The sequence below is a fragment of the Hemitrygon akajei genome, chromosome 1, assembly GCF_048418815.1.
Source record: "Hemitrygon akajei chromosome 1, sHemAka1.3, whole genome shotgun sequence".
Classification (NCBI taxonomy): domain Eukaryota; kingdom Metazoa; phylum Chordata; class Chondrichthyes; order Myliobatiformes; family Dasyatidae; genus Hemitrygon; species Hemitrygon akajei.
Genome location: NC_133124.1, coordinates 160388796 through 160412637, shown reverse-complemented (window position 1 = coordinate 160412637; position 23842 = coordinate 160388796). Strand labels below are relative to the sequence as shown.

The 23842-nt window shown below is 43.7% G+C and overlaps 1 protein-coding gene across 2 annotated transcripts in view; it reads right to left on the bottom strand.

Annotated features, from left to right (window-relative positions):
* Positions 1 to 14233: 14233 nt before the first annotated feature.
* LOC140731834 (uncharacterized) overlaps positions 14234 to 23842 on the bottom strand; it is a 29486-nt gene continuing 19877 nt past the window's right edge. For both annotated transcript variants that reach the window (XM_073053723.1, XM_073053715.1), the window contains exon 2: positions 14234 to 16439. In XM_073053723.1, coding sequence (XP_072909824.1) covers positions 14457 to 15938 — 1482 coding nt within the window. In that variant the 5' untranslated portion in view covers positions 15939 to 16439 and the 3' untranslated portion in view covers positions 14234 to 14456. The remainder of the gene's footprint in view (positions 16440 to 23842) is intronic.

Below are 23842 nucleotides of genomic sequence, written 5' to 3'. Positions count from 1 at the left end.
ATCCTGTCCGTTGTGGCGGACAGAGTGGAGGTGCTCGATGAAGCAGTCTCCCAATCTGCATCGGGTCTCACCAATGTAGAAGAGGGTGCAACAGGAGCACCGGATGCAATAGATTACCCCAACAGACTCACAAGTGAAGTGTTGCCTCACCTGGAAGGACTGTTTGGGGCCCTGAATGGTGGTAAGAGAGGAGTTGTGGGGACAGGTGCAGTAATTACACTTGCAGGGATAAGTGCCAGGTGGGAGATCCGTGGGGAGGGACGTGTGGACCAGGGAGTCGCGGAGGGGGAAATATGTGCTTCGTGGTGAGGTCCTGTTGAAGGTGGCGGAAGTTCCGGAGGATAATGTGTTGGATCCAGAGGCTGGTGGGGTGGTAGGTGAGGACAAGGGGAACCCTGTCCCTGTTGTGGTGACGGGAGGATGGGGTGAGGACCGAAGTGCGGGAAATGGAGGAGATGCGGGTGAGGGCATCATTGATGACAGCAGAAGGGAAACCATGACCCTTAAAGAAAGAGGAGATTTGAGATGTCCTGGAACAGGAAGCCTCATCCTAGGAGCAGGTGCAGCAGAGACGGAGGAACTGGGAATAGGAAATAGCATTTTTGCATGTAGCAGGGTGGGAAGAGGTATAGTTGAGGTAGTTACAACCACAGAACATTACAGCACAGAAACAGACCTTTTGGCCCTTCTTGGCTATGCCGAACCATTTTTCTGCCTAGTCCCTCTGACCTGGATCCAATATGAGAGTCAGTGGGTTTATAGAGGATGTCAGTGGACAGTCTATCTCCAGAGATGGAGACCGAGAGATCGAGAAAGGGGAGAAAAGTGTCCGAGATGGACCAAGTAAATTTGAGGGCTGGGTGAAAGTCAGAGACAAAGTCGATGAAATTGATGAGCTCAGCATGGGTGCAGGAAGCAGCACCAATGTAGTCATCAATGTATCGAAGGAAAAGCTGGGGAGCAGTACCAGTATAGGTCTGGAGCATAGACTCTTCCACATAACCAATGAAAAGGCAGGCATAGCTGGGGCCCATGTGAGTGCCCATAGCTACACCCATGGTCTGAAGAAAGTGAGAAGAGCCAAAAGAGAAGTTATTAAGTGTGAGTACCAATTCCGTCATCCGGTTGTACCCCTTTAAGCTTTTCCTATCTAGTGTATTTTAAATATTATAACTGAACTTGCCTCAGCTACTTCTTCTAGCAGTTCATTCACATACCCACCACCCTCTGGTTGAAAATCTTGCCCCTCATGTCATCTTTCAATTTCTTACCTCTGAAGTGTGATAGAATCAGATGGGCAAGAGGGGCAGGTGTTCAAATTGCTTGTCAGAGAAAATATTACAGCGGTGCTCTGGCAGGATAGATTAGAGGGCTCATCTAGGGAGACTATTTGGGTGGAATTGAGGAATGGGAAAGGTGTAGTAACACTCATGGGGGTGTATTATAGACCACCTAATGGGGAGCGAGAATTGGAAGAGCAAATTTGTAAGGAGGTAGCAGATATTTGTAATAAGCACAAGGTTGTGATTGTGGGAGATTTTAATTTTCCACACGTAGACTGGGAAGTCTCTGTGTCTCTGTGTCCTGACAGGATATTCCCTAGGACCTTGAGGGAAGTTATTGTAGAAATAGCAGGGGCTCTGACAGAAATATTTCAAAGGTCATTAGAAACGGGGCTGGTGTCGGAGGATTAGCATATTGCTCATGTGGTTCCATGGTTTAAAAAGGGTTCTAAGAGTAAACCTAGCAATTAGTTTGACGTCAGTGGTGGGTGAATTAATGCAAAGTACTCTTAGAGATGGCATATATAATTTTCTGCATAGATTTGTGCGTGGAAGGTCATGTTTGACAAATCCTGTTGAACTTTTTGAAGAGGTTACTAGGAAAGTTGACGTGGGTAAAGCAGTGGATGTTGTCTATTTGGACTTCAGTAAGGCCATTGACAAGGTTCCACATGGAAGGTTAGTTAGGAAGGTTTAATTGTTAGGTATTAATATTGAAGTAGTATAATGGATTCGACAGTGGCTGGATGGGAGATGCCAGAGAGTAGTGGTGGATAACTGTTTGTCAGGTTGGAGACCGGTGACTAGTGGTGTGCCTCAGGGATGTGTACTGGGTCAAATGTTGTTTGTCATATACATTAATGATCTGGATGATGGGGTGGTAAATTGGATTAGTAAGTATGTAGATGATACTAAGATAGGTGGCGTTGTGGATAATGAAGTAGGTTTTCAAAGCTTACAGAGAGATTCAGGCCAGTTAGAAGAGTGGGCTGAAAGATGGCAGATGGAGTTTAATGCTGGTAAGTGTAAGGTGCTACATTTTGGTAGGAATAATCAAAGTAGGACATATATGGTAAATGTTGGGCATTGAGGAATGCAGTAGAACAGAGTGATCTAGGAATAATGTTGCATAGTTCCCTGAAGGTGTAATCTCATGTGGATAGGGTGGTGAAGAAAGCTTTTGGTATGCTGGCCTTTATAAATCAGAGTATTGAGTATAGGAGTTGAGATGTAATGTTAAAATTGTACAAGGCATTGGTGATTCAATGCCCCTAAATACAATTTCTAATATCAGAGACCAGACGCTCATCAACATCAGCTAACATTCTAACATTAGAAATAAGAGCAGGCATAGCCCATCTGGCCCATCGAACCTGCTCTGGTATTCAATATGACCGTGGCTGATCTGATTGTAGGCTTACTCCACCAACCTACCATTTCTGCACAATACTTAATTCCCCTACTATTCAAAAATGATTTAACCATGTCTTCCATATATTGAATGTGTTGATTTGACCCCAGCATCTGCAGTGAACTTTATGCTTACTATTTGTTACTCCGCTGTGAAGTCTCTTCGAGGTATGCCTACCCTGAAGAAGTTTAAATCTTCTCTTCAATGGGAGTTCAGTGAGACCCTTTCTCATTGCTCACCCTCTGTGATCTCTGCCTCTCTTCGACTCTTTGATCATGTCCTGACCCAGACACAGTACCACAGCCACATCTCATTTTTGGGAACGTGTCTCCGCCGCCATCTTGTACCACAGGGATTCCAGCTCCTGTTCCAGGCCTCCCAGTTCGGGCCCAGCGAGGATCCCTGGTACCGCCGTTTTATTGACTGTTGCTCCCTCCACTGCTCATGCCGGATTCTCTGAGCCACGCTCACCGCCATGCAGAGATACCTGCGGACCCTGTCTCTCTCTCTGCCACCACTGTGGGCCTCGCTCTCAACTGTCTGCCATGGACCTCTCCTAAACTATAATATCTGCCTTGCATATATTGTGAACTTCCCGTGCCACTGATAACACAATCATTCTTCATCTTGATCATTTATTGAAGGCTTAATTCAACCACAGGCAAAGGTTAAAACCAGGGAGGAGTGATAGAAAATGGTAACACCTGCACCACATTTTGTGCCCATTCATTTCCCAACCACCAAAAACTGAAGACCTTCCAAATACGGTGCCCCCAACATTCTACTAGTGTTGGATGACCAACTTTGTCCTCTTTCATTCACTCAGTAAACCATTGTTAACTGCAACCTGCATAGATGTAATGGTATTTCACCCATTTCTACCACTGATGCTGGAAATGGGGATGATTTAATAGCACCACAACATAATCTCAATGCTTCAGCTTGAACTTTATCTTCAGGCTTTAAGACCACAGGTGAGGTTGACCCATAAGCATTCATCCGTAATCAAAGACAGATCTGATTAAAGCAATACACATTGTCCACATGCACCTTCCATGTTAGCCTCGTGTTATCCCCATACCTAGAAACTTTACCACTGACTCCTGTTTAAGAGATTTACCATACACCTGAGATCAGTTGTGGGAGTAATGTTCAGTTTAGGAAAACAAACAACTTGAGTTTTTGCAACAGAGAATTTAAACCCCACAGACGTCCCAATTCCTCCACTTCATTTTCTAAGTATATAATTCAATTCCTGCCACTCTTCCACACTGCACCATCATCAGCATACAACGATTGGAAGTGTCTGAGCCAACATTTAAGAAAATATCTTTAATCATAATAATAAAAGGGAGTGGGCTACACATACTCCCCTGTGGAGTCCAATTACCTATGTCATACTCCTTAGAGAATGCTGCTCCCTTGCATCTTCCTATCACGTTCCTCGACAATGCTGTTCCCAGCATCTTCCTAAAACCTTGAGTCCAGCTGAACATTCTACCACCTATCCCATCTTTTCCATTTTCAGCAACAACCCTTGTGAACATAGCACATCATTAACTTTCCCTACATCAAAGAAAACTGCTACTGCTGATTCTTAACTTGGCCCTTATGAATATCAGATTCCAAACTTAACACCGAGTCCTGATATTTCCCATTTCCACTCATACATTCCAATATATCAGGTGCTAACATTTCACAATGATCAAACAATTTATTAACTGTACTTTACTGTTCTTTCCCCAAATTACAACCACAATTGACCCATAACTTTATGCACTGTCCTATTTTTGAGAAAGGTAGCCACTCTTCCATTACCTATATTCCAATTGTCTTACATCAACATAACTTTGTAGCTTAAAACAGACAAGATTTCAACCAGGTTTCCTGAGTACATATAACATTAGGTTTATATGGGCAAATTTCAGCAAATTTCATAAATTTTTGACGATTGGTTAGCAGGCTTGTAGCTTTCCATTGTAAGATTAAAGAAAAACATTAAGGAATCTCCTTTGAAATCTGAGTGTTATTTACTCCTCCTTGTAAACATCATTGCTAACTTCTGGATTTAAGTCCTTTATCTCGAGCTTCCAATATAATTTTATTTTTTCCTGTCCTAATTTTAGTTTGTGCTTTACAATTTACCACATCTGTCATTAAACTGATGAAACTTCAGATCATTGACAATCAGATAATAATTTATTATACAATTATTCACTTTACACACTGTCATTTCTGCAGAACCTCTGCATATGATTTGCCCATTTCCACCTGAACACACTGTACTTCCAAAACTTACTTATATTAAGGATACACTGCATAAACAGAGCTATGTTCTCTTGCACAAATAGTACATTTTGGCCAAACACCTTCTCCAAAATTTCTTCTTTTTCTTCTCTCCTTCTCCTTCCTGTTAGTGGCAGTTGGCAGTACAACTTGAAAGTGCATTACCACCACCAACTGGACTGGAGTGCAGTGTGGCGAGCTGGGAAATAAAACCTGTACTAGTTCTCATCAACTAAAAACTAAGTTACCTAAGAGCCCTTTAGATTTTAATTAATGAAAGACAATATTGTGAATTAAGTTAAAGTCACTTCCATAACTTAGTAAAGTTTCCAAATGAAGGCTGTCAAACACCAAAGCTAGTAGTGCAGCCTACTTTCTTTCAACCACTTATCTGAAAGCCTGTGCATGTATCACATCCAAACAATTAAATTTGAAGATGAAACTGATCCATAAGCCACACTCAAGGTGCAGCCTCACCAGTGCCTTATATAGCCTCAGCATCACATCCCTGCTCTTGCATTCTAGACCTCTTGAAATGAATGTTAACATTGTATTTGCCTTCATCATCACTGACTCAATCTGCAAGTTAACCTTTGGGGTGTTCTGCACAAGGACTCCCAAGTCCCTTTGCAAGTCAGATTTTTTTGGATTTTCTCCCCATTTAGAAAATAGTCTGCAAAGTTATTTCAACTACCAGAGTGCATGACCATGCATCTTCCAACATTGTATTTCATTTCCACTTTCTTGCCCATTCTCCTCATCTGTCTAAGTCCTTCAGTAGCCTACCTGTTTCCTCAACACTACCTGTCTCTCCACCAATCTTCATATCATCTACAAACTTGGCAACAAAGCCATCTATTCCATCATCTAAATCATTTAAATACAGCATAAAAAGAAGTGGTCCCAACTTCAACCCTGTGGAACACCACCAGTCACTGGCAGCCAAAAAGAAAAGGATCCTTTTTTCCCCACTCATTGCCTCCTACCAATCAACCATACCAGTAACTTTCCTGTAATACCATGGGCTCTTAACTTGGTAAGCAACTTCATGTATGGCACTTTGTCAAAGGCCTTATGAGAGTCCAAATATACAACATCCACGGTATCCCCTTTATCTACCCTGCTTCTAATTTCCTCAAATATTTCCAACAGTTTCATCAGGAAAGACTTTCCTTTTAAGGAAACCACACTGACTTTGTCCTGCCTTGTCCTGTGTCACCAAGTACTCCATAATCTCATCCTTAACAATTAACTCCAACATCTTCTGAACCACTGTGGTCAGTCTATCTTGTCAACAATTTCCTTTCTGCTGCCTTAGCAGTTGACCAATCAATTTGAAGAGAGAGAGAGAGAGAGAGAGAGAGAGAGAGAGAGAGAGAGAGAGAGAGAGAGAGCTTTGCACAGGTTGGGGAGCAGTTTAAAAAAGGAGCATTTCATGAGGCTCAGCGCATGAGGGGTGGACCAATCAATTCGAAGAGAGAGAGTGTGCTATGCACAGACGTAATAGCTCACCACCATGTGTGAGGTCGGGTCTAGGTGAGGTAAGTTACTTTTTTCCTCCACTAACAAGAATAGTAGGTATGACTGCAAGTCCAGTTTTCTGTTCTGGGTATCAGATGTGGGATTTCTGGGAGGCTTCCAGCCTCCCTGACGGCCACATCTGCACCAGGTGTATCGAGCTGCAGCTTGATGGCTTTTGGCTTGTTAGGGAGAGCAAGGAGGTGATAGACAGGAGCAACAGGCAGATAGTCACCCAGGGGCCACAGGAAACAAATAAGTGGGTGGCTGTCAGGACAGGGAAGGAAAGGCGCCTGGTGGTGGAGAGTGGAGAACACCGCTGTGGCTGTCGCTCTTAACAATAACTACTCCATTTTGAGTGCTGTTGGGAAGTGGGGGGAGATGCCCTACCTGGGGGAAGCAACAGTGGCCATGCCTCTGGCACTGAGTCTAGCCCTGTGGCTCAGAAGGGTAGGGAAGGGAAGAGGATGGCAGCAGCGATAAGGGACTCTATAGATAGGAGGACAGATAGGCAATTCTGTGGGTGCGAGAAAGAAATAAGGATGGTAGTTTGCCTCCCAGGTGCCAGGGTTCTTGATGTTTCTGACCGGGCCCACAATATCGCAAAATGGGAGGGTGAACAGCCAAAGGTTGTAATACATATTGGCGCAAGGTGTTTGGATGGGGTGGAGTTTGTTAGGTGTGTTCAGGAAGGTTTCATAGAAACATAGAAAACCCACAGTACAATACAGGCCCTTCAGCCCACAAAGTTGTGACAAACATGTCCTTACCTTAGAAATTACTAGGCTTACCCATAGCCCTCTATTTTTCTAAGCTCCATGTACCTATCTAAAAATCTCTTAAAAGACCCCATCGTATCCACCTCCACCACCGTTGCCGACAGCCAATTTCATGCACTCACCACTCTCTGCGTAAAAAAACACCCCTGACATGACCTCTGCACCTACTCCCCAGCACCTTAAACCTGCGTCCTCTTGTGGCAGCCATTTCAGCCCTGGGAAAAAGCCTCTGACTATCCACACGATCATTGCCCCTCATCATCTTGTGCAACTCTATCAGGTCTCCTCTCATCCTCTGTCGCTCCGAGGAGAAAAGGCCGAGCTCACTCAACCTGTTTTTATAAGGCATGCTCCCCAATCCAGGCAACATCCTTGTAAATCTCCCCTGCACCTTTTCTATGGCTTCCACATCCTTCCTGTAGTGAGGCGACCAAAACTGAGCACAGTACTCCAAGTGGGTTCTGACCAGGCTCCTAAGTAGCTGCAACATTATCTCTCGGCTCCTAAACTCAATTCCATGATTGATGAAGGCCAATACACTGTATGCCTTCTAAACCACAGAGTCAACCTGTGCAGTTGCTTTGAGCGTCCTATGGACTCGCACCCCAAGATCCCTCTGATCCTCCACACTGCTAAGAGTCTTACCATTAATACTATATTCTGCCATCATATTTGACCTACCAAAATGAACCACTTCACACTTATCTGGGTTGAACTCCATCTGCCGCTTCTCAGCCCAGTTTGGCATCCTATCAATGTCCCACTGTAACTTCTGACAGCTTCCACACTATCCACAACACCTCAAACCTTTGTGTCATCAGCAAACTTACAAACCCATCCCTTCACTTCCTCATCTAGGTCATTTATAAACATCACAAAGAGTAAGGGTCCCAGGACAGATCCCTGAGGCACTCCACTGGTCACCGGCCTCCATGCAGAATATGACCCGTCTACAACCACTCTTTGCCTTCTGTGGACAAGCCAGTTCTGGATCCACAAAACAATGTCCCCTTGGATCCCATGCTATACCTCCTTACTTCCTCAATAAGCCTTGCATGGGGTACCTTATCAAATGCCTCGCTGAAATCTCTACTGCTCTTCCTTCATCAATGTGTTTAGTCACATCCTCAAAAAATTCAATCAGGCTCGTAAGGCATGACCTGTCTTTGACAAAGCCATGCTGACTATACCTAATCATATTATACCTCTCCAAATGTTCATAAATCCTGCCTCTCAGGATCTTCTCCATCAACTTACCAACCGCTGAGGTAAGACTCACTGGTCTATAATTTCCTGGGCTATCTCTACTCCCTTTCTTGAATAAAGGAAAAACATCCACAACCCTCCAATCCTCCGTAACCTCTCCCGTCCCCACATATGATTCAAAGACCATCACCAGAGGCTCAGCAATCTCCTCCCTCGCCTCCCACAGTAGCCTGGGATACATCTCATTCAGTTCCGGTGACTTATCAAACTTAACACTTTCTAAAAGTTCCAGCACATCCTCTTTCTTAATATCTACATGCTCAAGCTTTTCAGTCTGTTGCAATTTATCACTACAATCACCAAGATCCTTTTCAATAGTGAATACTGAATTGAAGTATTCATTAAGTACCTCTGCTATTTCCTCCGGTTCCATACACACTTTCCCGCTGTCACACTTGATAGGTCCTACTCTTTCATATCTTTTCTTCTTGTTCTTCACATACTTGTAGAATGCCTTGGGGTTTTCTTTAATCCTGCCCGCCAAGGCCTTCTCGTGTCCCCTGCTGGCTCTTCTAATTTCCCTCTTAAGCTCCTTCCTGTTAGCCTTATAATCTTCTAGATCTCTAAAGTTACTTAGCTCTCTGAACCTTTTGTAAGCTTTTCTTTTCTTCTTGACTAGATTTATTACAGCCTTTGTACACCAGAGTTCCTTTACCCAACCATAACTTCCCTGTCTCATTGGAACGCACCTATGCAGATCTCCACACAAATATCTCCTGAACATTTGCTACATTTCTTCCGTACTTTTCCCTGAAAACATCTGTTCCCAATTTAAGTTTCCAATTTCCTGCCTGATAACCTCATAATTCCTCTTACTGCAATTAAACACTTTTCTAACTTGTTTGTTCCTATCTCTCTCCAATGCTATTGTAAAGGAGATAGAATTATGATCACTATCTCCAAAATGCTCTCTCACTGAGAGATCTGACACCCAACCAGGTTCATTTCCCAATACCAAATTGTACTGTCTCTCCTCTTGTAGGCTTATCTACATATTGTGTCAAGAAACCTTCCTGAACACACCTAACAAACTCCACCCCATCTAAACCCCCTGCTCTTAGGGAGATGCCAATTGATATTTGGGAAATTGAAATCTCCCTTCACGACAACTCTGTTATTATTACACCTTTCCAGGATCTGTTTCACTATCTGCTCCTCAATATCCCTGTTACTATTGGGCGGCCTATAAAAAACCCAGTAAAGTTATTGACCCCTACCTGTTCCTAACCTCCACCACAGAGACTCTGTAGACAATCCCTCCATGACGTCCACCTTTTATGAGGCTGTGACACTATCTCCGATCAACAGTGCCACGCCCCCACCTCTTTTGCCTCCTTCCCTGTCCTTTCTGAAACATTTAAAACCCAGCACTTGAAGTAACCATTCCTGTCCCTGAGCCATTGTCTCTGTAATGTCTACCACATCATAGCTCCAAGTACTGATCCATGCTGTAAGTTCATCTGCTTTGTTCACAATACTCCTTGCATTAAAATAGACACATCTCAAACCGTCCATCTGAGTGTGTCCCTTCTCTATCACCTGCCTATCTTCCCTCACACACTGTCTCCAAGCTTCCTCTATTTGTGAGCCAACCGCCTCTTCCCCAGTCTCTTTAGTTCGGTTCCCAAGGAGTATTTCCTGATGTAATATGGAGATAAGCCAACTGGAGGAGAGGCTGTACTTGATTTGGTATTGGGAAATGAACCTGGCCAGGTATCAGATTTCTCAGTGGGAGAGCATTTTGGAGGTACTGACCACAATTCTATCTCCTTTGCCATGGCACAGGAGAAAGATAGGAGCAGACAATTTGGGAGAACATTTAATTGGGGTAAGGGAAAATATGATGCTATTAGGCAGGAGCTTAGGAGCATAAATTGGGAGCAAATGTTCTCAGGGAAATGCATGGCAGAAATGTGGCAAACGTTCAGGGAACATTTGCATGGAGTTCTACATAGGTATGCTCCATTGAGGCAAGGAAAGGATGGTGGGGTTAAAGAAGCATGGTGTATAAAGAAAGAAGAAAATCTAGTTAAGAAGAAAAGTTTATGGAAGGTTCAAGAAACTAGGAACTGTTAGAGCTCTAGAAAATTACAAGGTTGCTAGGAAGGAGTTTAAAGAATGGAATCAGGAGAGCCAGAAGGGGCTATGAGAAGGCCTTGGTGAGCAGGATTAAGGAAAACCCCAAGGCATTCTACAAATATGTGAAGAGCAAGAGGAGGAGCCATGTGAGAATAGGACCAATCAGGTGTGATAGTGGAAGTAGGTGCATAGAGTCAGAGGTACTTAATGAATATTTTGCTTCAGTATTCACCAGGGGAAAAGACCTTGGCAACTGTGGGGATGACTTACAGCAGACTGAAACTCTGGAGAATATAGACATTATGAAAGAGGAGGTGCTGGAGGTTTTGAAAAGCATTAAGTTAGATAAGTCACCAGCACCAGATGAGATAACCCCCAGGCTACTATGGAGAATGCTGAGCCTCTTGTGATGATCGTTGCATCATCAATACGGACAGGAGAAGTAGCAGATGATTGGAGGGTTGCAAATGCTGTTCCCTTGTTCAAGAAAGGGAGTAAAGGGAGTAGAGATAGCCCAGGAAATTATAGACCAGTGAATCTTACTTCAGTGGTGGGCAAATTGTTGGAAAAGATCCTGAGAGGCAGGATTTAATGAGCATTTGGAGAGACATAATCCGATTAGGGATAGTCAGCATGGCTTTGTCAAGGGCAGGTCATGCCTTTCGAGCCTGATTGAATTCTTTGAGGATGTAACAAAGCACACTGATGAAGGTAGAGCAGTGGATATAGTGTATATGGATTTCAGTAAGGCATCAGAGGGCACAGTTTTAAGGTGCTTGGATGTAAGTACAGAGATGTCAGGGGTAAGTTTTTTTACGCGGAGAGTGGTGAATGCATGAAATGGGCTACCAGTGATGGTGGTGGAGGTGGATACAATAGGGTCTTTTAAGAGACTCTTGGATAGGTACATGGAGCTTAGAAAAATAGAGGGCTATGGGTAACCCTAGGTAATTTCTAAAGTAAGTATATATTCGACACAGCAATGTGGGATGTGGGCCAAAAGGTCTGCATTGTGCAGTAGGTTTTTCGATGTTTCTATTGATAAGGTTCCCCATGCAAGGCTGATTCAGAAAGTAAGGAGGCATGGGATCCAAGGAGACCTTGCTTTGTGCATCCAGATTAACTTGCCCACAGAAGGCGAAGTTTGGTTGTAGATTGTTCGTATTCTGCATGGAGGTTAGTGACCAGTAGTGTTCCGCAGGGATCTGTTCTGGGAACCCTCCTCTTTGTGATTTTTATAAATGACCTGGATGAAGAAGCAGAAGGCTGATGACACAAAAGTTGGGGTGGTTGTGGATAGTATGGAGGGTTGTCAGAGGTTACAGTGAGTCATTGATAGGATGCAGAACTGGGCTGAGAAGTGGCAGGTGGAGTTCAACCCAGAAAAGTGAGAAGTGGTTCATTTTGGTAGGTCAAATATGAAGATATTATTTAATATTAGTGGTAAGACTCTTGTCAGTGTGGAGGATCTGAGAGATCATGGGGTCTGTGTCCGTGACACTCAAAGCTGCTGCACACGTTGACAGTGTTGTTAAGAAGGCCTATGGTGTGTTGCCATTCATCAGCTGTCAGATTGAGCTTGAGAGCAATGAGGTAATGCTACAGCTACATAGGACCCTGGTCAGACCCCACTTGGAGTACTGTGCTCAGTTCTGGTCACCTCACTACAGGAAGGATGTGGAAACTGTAGAAAGGGTACAGAGGAGATTTACAAGGACGTTGCCTGGATTGGGGAACATGCCTCATGAGAACAGGTTGAGTAACCTTAGCCTTTTCTCCTTGGAGCGACAGAAGTGACCTGATAGAGGTGTATAAGAGGATGAGGGGCATTGATCATGTGGGTAGTCGATGCCAAGGTGGCATCGCTTTAAGGTGCTTGGGAATAGGTACCGAGTGTCAGTTTTTCACACAGAATGGTGGGTGTGTGGAATGCACTGCCAGCAGCAAAGGAAACAGATACAATAGGATCTTTTAAGAGCCTCTGAGATAGGTGCAGGGAGCTTTGAAAATAGAGGGCCATGCACTAGAGAAATGCTAGGCAGTTTCTAGAGTAGGTTACATGGTCAGCACATCGTGGGCCAACTAGCTTATAAGGTGCTGTAGATTTGTATGTTCTTCCTTCTTTCTTAAAGAGTGGAGTGACACTTGCAATTTTCCATGCCGGTATCCAATTATTTTTGAATGATCATTATTAATGCTTTCACAATCCCCACTGCTCTTTGAGAACCCTCGGGTGCAGTTCATCTCGTGCAGGTGACTTACATACCCTGAGGTCTTTCAGCTTGTTGAGCATGTTCTCCCTTGTAATAGTAACTGCACTCACTTCTCTTCCCTCACACCTTCAGTGCCTTCCATAAACACCGATGCAAAATACTCATTTAGTTCATCTGCCATCTCCTTGTCCCCCGTTATTATTTCTCCACCATAATTTTCTAATGAACCCATGTTCACTCTCATTTTTTTTATAGTACTTGAAAAAACTTTTACTGGCCACTTTAATATTGTTCGCTAGCCTGCTATCATATTTTGTCTTTCCCTCATTATGATTCTTTTAGTTGCTCTCTGTAGGTTTTAAGTTTCCCAATCCGCTACCTGCCCACTAATTTTTGCGTTGTTCTCATTAGCTTAGACTTCCCTTGTCAGCCATGGTTGTATTATTTTGCCATTAGAGTATTTCTTCATTTTTGGAATACATCTATCCTACACCTTCCTCATTTTTTTTTGCCAGAAACTCACACCATTGATGCTCTGCTGTCATCCCTGCCAGCATCTCCTTCCAATTTCTCCTCTCACACCACTGTAATTTCCCTTACTCCACTGAAATACTGCTACATCAGACTTTACTTTCTCCCTATTAAATTTCAAGTTGAACTCAATCATATTGTGATTACTGTCTCCTCTCCAGTTCATTACATAACACCAAATCTAGTATAGCTGATCTCCTAGTAGGCTCCATGATAAACTGCTCTAAAAAGCCATCTTGTAGGCATTCTACAAACTCACTCGAGGTCCATTACCAGCCTGATTTTCACAATCAACCTGCATGTTAAAATCTCCCATGACTATCATAACATTGCCCTTTTGTATTTCCTGTTGTAAGCTGTGGTCAACATTCCCAGCCACTGTTGGGAGGCCTGTATATAACTGCCATCAGGGTCCTCTTACCCTTGCAGTTTCTTAACTTAACCCATAAGGATTCAACATTTTCCAATCCTGTCACATCTTTCTACCGATTTGATGTCATTCTTTACCAGCAGAGCCATGCCACCCACTCTGCCTACAAACGTACCTTCCTATCCCTCTGATACGTGTATCCTTGAACATCTAGCTTCCAACCACAACTGTACTTCAATCATGATTCAGTGATTGCCACATCGTAGCTGACAACCTGATAGTACAAGATGATCATCCACCTCATTTTTTATTCTCTGTGCATTGAGATACACCACTTTGACTCCTTTTACTACCCTTTTTGATTCTGCGCCCCTAATGCATATTTTGTCATCCTCTGCCTGCCCTTCCTGACGGTCTGACTGCATGCTATCTTTGCTGGGTTGAGTTGACTCCTCCATAAACACAGGGTGTGTTTTAAATACACTACATACCGGAGACAGAGTTTAGAACTTATTTATTAGTCACAGATCCAGAATATTAAACTCCAGTCCGAATAAAGGTGGACTTCAGCAAGAGAAACTGAGAACTGATGTGATGAGCAGCAGCAGCAATATTTTCAGAGTTCGACACTAAGTCACCTTTGAGCCTGCCTCTGGATTCAGCCACCATGAAGGTTAAATATTCTGCATGCAGCTCATTTAAACCTTTTCCACTGTGAACTCAGTCCTGTGTCACAAGGCTGGATAACTGAATGAAACTCTTCCCACAATCGTTCCTCCCAGTATGAACTGACTGACTTGTCTGCAGGTCGTGCGACTGAGTGAATCCCTTCCCACAGTCTGAGAGGGTGACCAGCATCTCCCCATTGTGAACTGACTGGTGTGTCTGCAGGCTGGATAATCGAGTGAATTCTTTCCAACATATAGAACAGGTGAACGGCCTCTCTCCTGTGTGAACTCGCTGGTGTCTCTGTAGGTTGGATGAGTGAGTGAATCCCTTCCCACAGTCTGAGCAGGTGAACGGCCTCTCCCCAGTGTGAACTGACTGGTGTGTATATAGGTGAGATGACCGAGTGAACCCCTTCCCACAGAATGAGCAGGTGAACGGCCTCTCCCCAGTGTGAACTCTCTGATGTACCTTCAGTTGAGATGACTGAGTGAATCCCTTCCCACAGTCTGAGCAAGTGAATGGCCTCACCCCAGTGTGAACTCGCTGGTGTGCTAGCAGGTCAGATGACCGAGTGAACCCTTTCCCACAATCTGAGCAGGTGAACGGCCTCTCCTCAGTGTGAATTCGCTGGTGTACCATCAGTTCAGATGAAGAAGCAAATCCCTTCCCACAGTCTGAACAGGTGTACGGCTTCTCCCCAGTATGAACTGACAGATGTCTCTGTAGATGGGATGACTGAGTGAATCCCTTTCCACATTCTGAACAGGTAAATGGCCTCTCCCCAGTGTGAACTGACTGGTGTATCTGCAGGCTGGATAGCCGAGTGAATCCCTTCCCACACAGAGAACAGGTGAATGGCCTCTCACCAGTGTGGACTCGTTGGTGTCTCTGTAGTTTGGATAAGTAAGTAAACCCCATCCCACAGTCTGAGCAGGTGAATGGCCTCTCCCCAGTGTGAATTAACTGGTGAGCCCGTAGGTCAGATGACCGAATAAATCCTTTCCCACAATCTGAACAGATGAATGGCTTCTCCCCAGTGTGAATTCGCTGATGTACTTTAAGTTGAGATGACCAAATGAATCCCTTCCCACAGTCTAAGCAGATGAATGGCCTCTCCCCAGTGTGAACTGATTGGTGTGCCAGTAGCTCAGATGACCGAGTAAATCGTTTCCCACAATTTGAGCAGGTGAACGGCCTCTCCCCAGTGTGAAGTGCCAGGTGTGTCTGTAGGTGGGATGACTGAGCGAATCCCTTCCCACAGTCTGAACATGTGAACGGCTTCTCCCCAGTGTGAACTGTCTGGTGTGTCTGCAGGCTGGATAACCGAGTAAATCCCTTCCCACACACTGAACAGGTGAACGGCCTCTCCCCAGTGTGGACTTGCTGGTGTCTTTGTAGTCTGAATGAGGTAGTGAAGGCCATCCCACATTCTGAACAGGTGAATGGCTTCTCCCCAGTATGAATTTGCTGATGTACCTTCAGTTGAGAAGACTGAGGAAATCCCTTCCCACATTCTGAGCAGGTGAATGGCATCTCTGATGTGTTGTGTAGGCTGTATACCCGAGCTAATCCCTTCCCACACACAGAACAGGTGAACAACCTCTCCTCAGTGTGAACTCAGGTGTGTGCCTGCAGGTGGGATGAGTGAGTGAATTTCTTCCCACATTTCTCTATCAATTCGCTGGCAGTTCATCAAGTCAGATGTCAGGCGTAGTGAATTAACGCAGACTGATCTCTCGTGAGCAAATGCTGGTGTGTTCTCAGCACGCTGGTTCCAGGGGATTTCACTGAGTTACAACAGAAAACTTAATTTCAGGCACAAAACCTCTTTCCATTTGGGATGAGGCACTTCATCTCCTGGGGTCAACAAGATGCGTGGGTGCATGGTCACATGGTAATGGAAATGCTCCCACGTAGGTGGCCTTCGTTACCTTGTAGCTGGATTTTCAATTAGATGATGTTAATTTAAAGTGCTGTACAGTCTTCAGGCTGTGTAAATAAATTCTTGCTCAGACCAAAGGTTGGTTCACGTAGCTGTGGAAAAGAAATTAGATGGAGCATTAGTATTATTTCAAGTTCTGGTCATGTCCCACATCGATAAAAAGAGTTCTGACCCTCCCCAACACTAGGTGATTGACGGTGATTAATTCATCAATGGAAATACCAATGAATATTAAGGTGATAGCAGCAGTCTTTCTCATTGGAGTGTGGCATGCTTGTGTGTGAAAGCCCCAGATCACTTGTCACTCAGGATAAACGCGTTTGTTATTATTATGTACCCAGAGAGAATGGGACAAAACACAATCTAGGCAATTCTATCCGAGAACAAGAGCAGATAGAACAAAGGAAATTTTCTCAAGAATTGAAACTGATGGAAGGATTTTGTTCATTTTTCCCATTCAGTACTAGGAAGTAGACTCTTCATCCCAAGATTAATGCAGTTTATCTTTGTTCTGAGTTGCTAATCACCAAAGACCATTCCAACATGAGCACTCGCCTCAGCAGCATCCATTTTGAAGGACCTCATTTCCCAGGGCAGTCCCTCCTCTCATTGCTACCATCAGGTAGGAGGTACAGGAGCCAGAATGCATAAACTGAATGATTCAGGAAACACACACAAAATGCTGGTGGAACTCAGCAGGCCAGGCAACATCTATAGGAGGAAGTACAGTCGACATTTTGGGCTAAGACCCGTCATCAGGACTAACTGAAAGAAGAGATAGTAAGAGATTTTAAAGTGGGAGGGGGAGGGGGAGGGATGAAGCTAAGCACTGGAAAGGTGATTGGCAAAAGGGATATGCAGCTGGAGAAGGGGGAAGATCATGGGACGGGAGGCTTAGGGAGAGGGAAAGGGGGAGGGGAGCACCAGAGGAAGATGGAGAGCAGGTAAGGAGTGATTGTGAGAGGGCCAGAAAGACAAAAAAAGGGGGAGGAATAATAGAAAAATAAGGGATGGGGTAAGAAGGGGAGGAGGGGCATTAACTGAAGTTAGAGAAATCAATGTTCATGCCATCAGGTTGCAGGCTACCCAGACAGAATATAAGGTGGTGTTCCTCCAACCTGAGTGTGGCTTCATCTTGTCAGTAGAGGACTGACATATTAGAATTGGAATGGGAAGTGGAATTAAAATGTCTAGCACTGGTTCCGCTTACAAGGATAAGTGCCAGGAGGTAGATCAGTGGGAAGGGATGGTGGGGGGCAAGGATAAGTCCCTCCCGGCACTTATCCTTGTAAGCAGAACAAGTGCTACACCTGCCCTTACATTTCCTCCCTCACCACCATTCAGGGCTCCAGACAGTCCTTCCAGGTGAGGCGACACTTCACCTGTGAGTCAGCTGGTGTGGTATACTGTGTCTGGTGCTCCCGGTGTGGCCTTTTATATATTGGTGAGACCCGACGCAGACTGGGAGACCATTTCGCTGAACACCTACACTCTGTCTGCCAGAGAAAGCAGGATCTCCCAGTGGCCACACTTGTTAATTCCACGTCCCATTCCCATTCTGATATGTCTATCCATGGCCTCCTCTACTGTCAAGATGAAGCCACACTCAGGTTGGAGGAACAACACCTTATATTCCGTCTGGGTAGCCTCCAACCTGATGGTATGAACACTGATTTCTCTAACTTCCGTTAATGCCCCTCCTCCCCTTCTTACCCCATCCCTTATTTATTTATTATTCTCTCTCCCCCCTCCCCCTTTATTCTCTCTGACCCTCTCGCAATCACTTCTTGCCTGCTCTCCATCTTCCTCTGGTCTTCCCCTCCCCCTTTCTTTCTTCCTAGGCCTCCCGTCCCATGATCCTCCCCCTTCTCCAGCTCGGTATCCCTTTTGTCAATCACCTTTCCAACTCTTAGCTTCATCCCTCCCCTTCCGGTCTTCTCCATCATCTCCGATCCCCCCCCCCCCCCCCCCACATTCAAATCTCTTACTATCTCTTCTTTCAGTTAGTTCTGATGAAGGGTCTCGGCCCAAAACGTCGACTGTACTTCTCCCTATAGATGCTGCCTGACCTGCTGCGTTCCACCAGCATTTTGTGTGCCTTGCCTGAATTTCAGGATCTGCAGATTTTCTCGTGTTTGAATGATTCAGGAACAGCTGCTTCTCCTCTGCCATCTGATATCTGAAGGGACATTAAACCCATGAACTCTACCTCACTATTGTTTTTTTTCATGTTTATATACACTACTATAATTCACATTTTTATTATGTTTTGCAATGTACTGCTTCCGAATAACAACAAATTTTGTGACATATGCCAGTGATATTATCTGATTGAGATAACTGAAGCTGGGCAGGGTGTGGAAGTGTTACTCATGGCTGTCTGTATACCTACTAATCCCCAAAGAGAAACACATCTATCCAACATGGGCCCCAGCGATGCATATGCACCACAGGACAGAGAACATGTTGTGCACAACCTAGTGTTGTGTCAAATCAGCTAAAAATAAAATTCAAAAAACCCAAAAACGAATCATTCCTACCTGCACAAAGCCCATATCCCTCCATCTTCCTCATATTCATGTACCTCTCTAAACAACTCCTAAAAGCCTCCAATGCATTTGCCTCTACCACCATACCATCCAACGCTCAGTAAAAAAAAAATTACTCCTTGCATCCCCTTTCATCCTCTCTCACTTTCAATGCATGACCTCTGGTATTAGACATTTCTACTGAGGGAACCAGATACTCACTATCTAATCTATCTATCCACCTCATAATTTTACAAACCTCTAACAGATCGAACCCTCTGCTACTCCAGAGAATACAACCCAAGCTTGTCAAGTGTCTCATGAGAGCACATGCCTTTTAAACCAAGCAATATCCTAGTAAGCCTCTTCTGCAGCCTCAACATCATAGAAACATAGAAAACTTACAGCACAATACAGGCCCTTCGGCCCACAAAGTTGTGCCGAACATGTCCCTACCTCAGAAATCACTACGCTTACCTATAGCCCTCTATTTTACTAAGCTCCATGTACCTATCCAAAAGTCTCTTAAAAGACCCTATCGTATCCGCCTCCCCCACCGTTGCCGGCAGCCCATTCCACGCACTCACCACTCTCCGAGTAAAAAAACTTACCCCTGACAGCTCCTCTGTACCTACTCCCCAGCACCTTAAACCTGTGTCCTCTTGTGGCAACCATTTCAGCCCTGGGGAAAAGCCTCTGACTATCCACACGATCAAAGCCTCTCATCATCTTATTCCATCTCTAACTTCCCACTAACTTTTGCTTTATTATATGCCCTCTCTTTGGCTTTTATGTTTGTTTTGACTTCTCTTGTTAACCACGTTATGTCATATAAACATATAACAATTACAGCACGGAAACAGGCCATCTCGGCCCTTCTAGTCCGTATCGAACGCTTACTCTCACCTAGTCCCACTGACCCACACTCAGCCCATAACCCTCTATTCCTTTCCTGTCCATATACCTATCCAATTTTACTTTAAATGACAATATCGAACCTGCCTCTACCACTTATACTGGAAGCTCATTCCACACAGCTACCACTCGCTGAGTAAAGAAATTCCCCCTCACGTTACCCTTAAACTTTTGCCCCCTAAGTCTCAACTCATGTCCTCTTGTTTGAATCTCCCCTACTCTCAATGGAAAAAGCCTATCCACGTCAACTCTATCTATCCCCCTCATAATTTTAAATACCTCTATCAAGTCCCCCCTCAACCTTCTACACTCCAAACAATAAAGACCTAACTTGTTCAATCTTTCCCTGTAACTTAGGTGCTGAAACCCAGGTAACATTCTAGTAAATCTTGTCTGTACTCTCTCTATTTTGTTGACATCTTTCCTATAATTTGGTGACCAGAACTGTACACAATACTCCAAATTCAGCCTTACCAATACCTTGTACAATTTTAACATTACATCCCAACTCCTATACTCAATGCTCTGATTTATAAAGGCCAACATACAAAAAGCTTTCTTCACCACCCTATCCACATGAGATTACACCTTCAGGGAACTATGCACCATTATTCCTAGATCACTCTGTTCTACTGCATTCCTCAATGCCCTACCATTTACCATGTATGTCCTATTTGGATTATTCCTTTCAAAATGTAGCACCTCACACTTACCAGTATTAAACTCCATCTGCCATCGCTCAGCCCACTCTTCTAACTGGCCTAAATCTCTCTGCAAGCTTTGAAAACCTACTTCATTATCCACAACGCCACCTACCTTAGTATCATCTGCATACTTACTAATCCAATTTACCACCCCATCATCCGGATCATTAATGTATATGACAAACAACATTGGACCCAGTACATATCCCTGAGGCACACCACTAGTCATCGGCCTCCAACCTGACAAACAGTTATCCACCACTACTCTCTGGCATCTCCCATCCAGCCACTGTTGAATCCATTTTACTACTTCAATATTAACACCTAAAAATTGAACCTTCCTAACTAACCTTCCGTGCGAAACCTTGTCAAAGATCTTACTGAAGTCCATATAGACAACATCCACTGCTTTACCCTCATCAACTTTTCTCCTACCCTCTTCAAAAAATTCAATAAGATTTGTCAAACATGACCTTCCACGCACAAATCCATGTTGACTGTTCCTAATCAGACCCTGTCTATCCAGATAATTATATACACCATCTCTAAGAATACTTTCCATTAATTTACCCACCACTGACGTCAAACTGACAGGCCTATAATTGCTAGGTTTATTCTTAGAACCCTTTTTAAATGATGGAACCACATGAGCAATACGCCAATCCTCCGGCACCATCCCCGTTTCTAATGGCATTTGAAATATTTCTGTCAGAGCCCCTGCTATTTCTACACTAACCTCCCTCAAAGTCCTAGGGAATATCCTGTCAGTACCTAGAGATTTATCCACTTTTATATTTCTTAAAAGTGCCAGTACTTCCTCCTCTTTAATCGTCATAGTTTCCATAACTTCCCTACTTGTTTCCCTTACCTTACACAATTCAATATCCTTCTCCTTAGTGAATACAGAAGAAAAGAAATTGTTCAAAATCTCCCCCATCTCTTTCGGCTCCACACATAGCTGTCCACTCTGATTCTCTAAGGGAACAATTTTATCCCTCACTATCCTTTTGCTATTAATATAACTGGGAGGTTTTCAGTTATGATGTGTAGAGCCAACCGCTGACTTCTTTGGACATCTGTATTAAACATATCTACAGTCTGTGTTCCTGGATAGTCATGTACTCCTACCTCCTCTCCTTGCATAATTGCATGTCTCACCATGTGCATATCCTGCCTACGTATTTGACCATCTTTGTTTTTGCTTAAGTAGCATAAAAATTTGAAATTTTTTGATATATATTGATGGTGGACCTTCCCATGGTGGTCAGCTCATTCACTTCCATGGGTATTAAAAATGCAAGGATTCCTGTGCCCCTTGGGTTAGTTTCTGGTGACTTTTCTATCTGCCCTCTTTGCCTGCAAAGTAAAGATCAATGCATGTCATGCACTGGGTTTGAGGGATATCGCTTAGCTGCCAGTGTTGCGAGTCATCAAATCATACAACACAGAAATGGACCCTCTTGGCCCATGTCATCTATGTTGACCATGGTGCTTACCTATGCTAATCCTACTTGCCTATATCAGTCCTAAATCCCTCTCTGTTGCTCATTCCTATGTCCCTGTCTGAATGTGTTTTAGTTGTTGTAATTTGCACCTGCCTCCACAACTCCTCTAGCAGAATGTTCCAGATATTCATGACCCTCTGTGTGGGAAACCTTTCATTCTGATCTCCTTTAAATAAACCTGTATGCCTCTCACCTTAAGACTAACCTTAAACTCGTGCACTTTAGCTCTTGGCTTTCCTTATCCAAGTAAGAAGTTCTGACTATTATCTACACCCCACATGATTTTATAAACCTCTCAAGTTGCCTTCAGCCTCCTTAGAGAACTGATAAGAATTAATCCCGTTTATCCACTCTGTGAATGTCTGTTCAAGTTCTAGTGCTGATTTGCAATTGAAGATCCTTGTTCACCCAGTGGTAGTCCTGTCCAGAGTGCAGCTATCTTTAACTAATACTCTAGTCTCACAATTTTCCACCCACTGCTGCTTGTGAGTGGCCAGAGCACAGGGTAGGGAGCAGATAGTGAAAGAAATAACGGATTGCCTTAGCAAGAACATAGGTGTTGACTCCTCAAGCCTGTTCTACCATTCAATATGATATTTGGTGACCTATGCTTGCCTCAACTCCTCCTCTGTCAGTTTCCCATAACCCCCAATTCATTGATCTTTCAAATATTTATTTGTTTCCATTTTAAGTATATCTTGCAATCTGGCCTTCATCACTCTTGGAGCAGAGAATTCCTGAGATTTTATTTTTTTAATTCAAGGACTACAGCATGGTAACAGGCTCTTCAAGTCCAACAGCTCACGCCACTCAATTACATCCCATGTGACCAATTAACCTATCAACCCATACTTCTTTGGAATGTGGGAGGAAACTCACATGGTCACAGGGAGAATATACAAACACCTAACAGACAGCAGCCGGAGTTGAAACCCAGGTTGTTGGTACTGTAATCGCATTACACTAACCACCTCACTACTGTGCCACCTCTTCATGAGCTTCCAAGGAAATAAATTTCTATGAACTTCAGTTTTAAATGATCTGTGCCTTATTTTGTAGCTGTTTCCCCTTCCTCTAATTAATGAAAGCATCTCATCGTAAACCCTTTCAGACCCCCTTCTATATACATATATTTGATTAAGGTAACTCCTTAGACTTCCAGACTTGAAGAAATATAGAACCAAATTACCTAGTTTCTTTTGATAGGGTACCCTCTCATCCCAGAGTTTTCTGTCTCCAATTCTATTACTTACAGGTATTGATTTTTTAGGTAAAGGGACCAAAACTTCCCACAGTATTCCACATGTGGTCTCTCTAACACCCATTGCAACTGTAACTAATTTCTACTTCTTCGCAATAAAGGCCAGAATACCATCAGCTTTCTTAAACAGAATGTGGACCAACTGCTAACTTCTTGTGATTTACGCATTACAACACCTAGATCCTGTTGAGTTTAAGTAGATGACCTCACACTCCCCATATTTGATTCCATTTGCCAGATTTTTGCTCAGTTAGACTGTTTCTCTTATCCCATTGCAGAATCATAATGTCTGTATAACATGTCCTTCATCCTGCATTCATATTATTGACAACGTTGGAGACCTTGCATTGCATTCCTTCTTCTAGGTCATTCATATAAATAGTAAATGATTGAGGGCCAAGAACCAATCTCTTGGGCAATTAGTTTATGCATCAGTCTCTGAAAATGCCTTGACAAATTCCTTTTGGAAATCTAAATACAATACAAGTATAAATTGCCCTCTATTGATTCTCCCTGTCACATCCTCAAGGAATTTGAGCAAATTTGTCAGACATGATTAACTTCTCATTAAAACATGTTGAC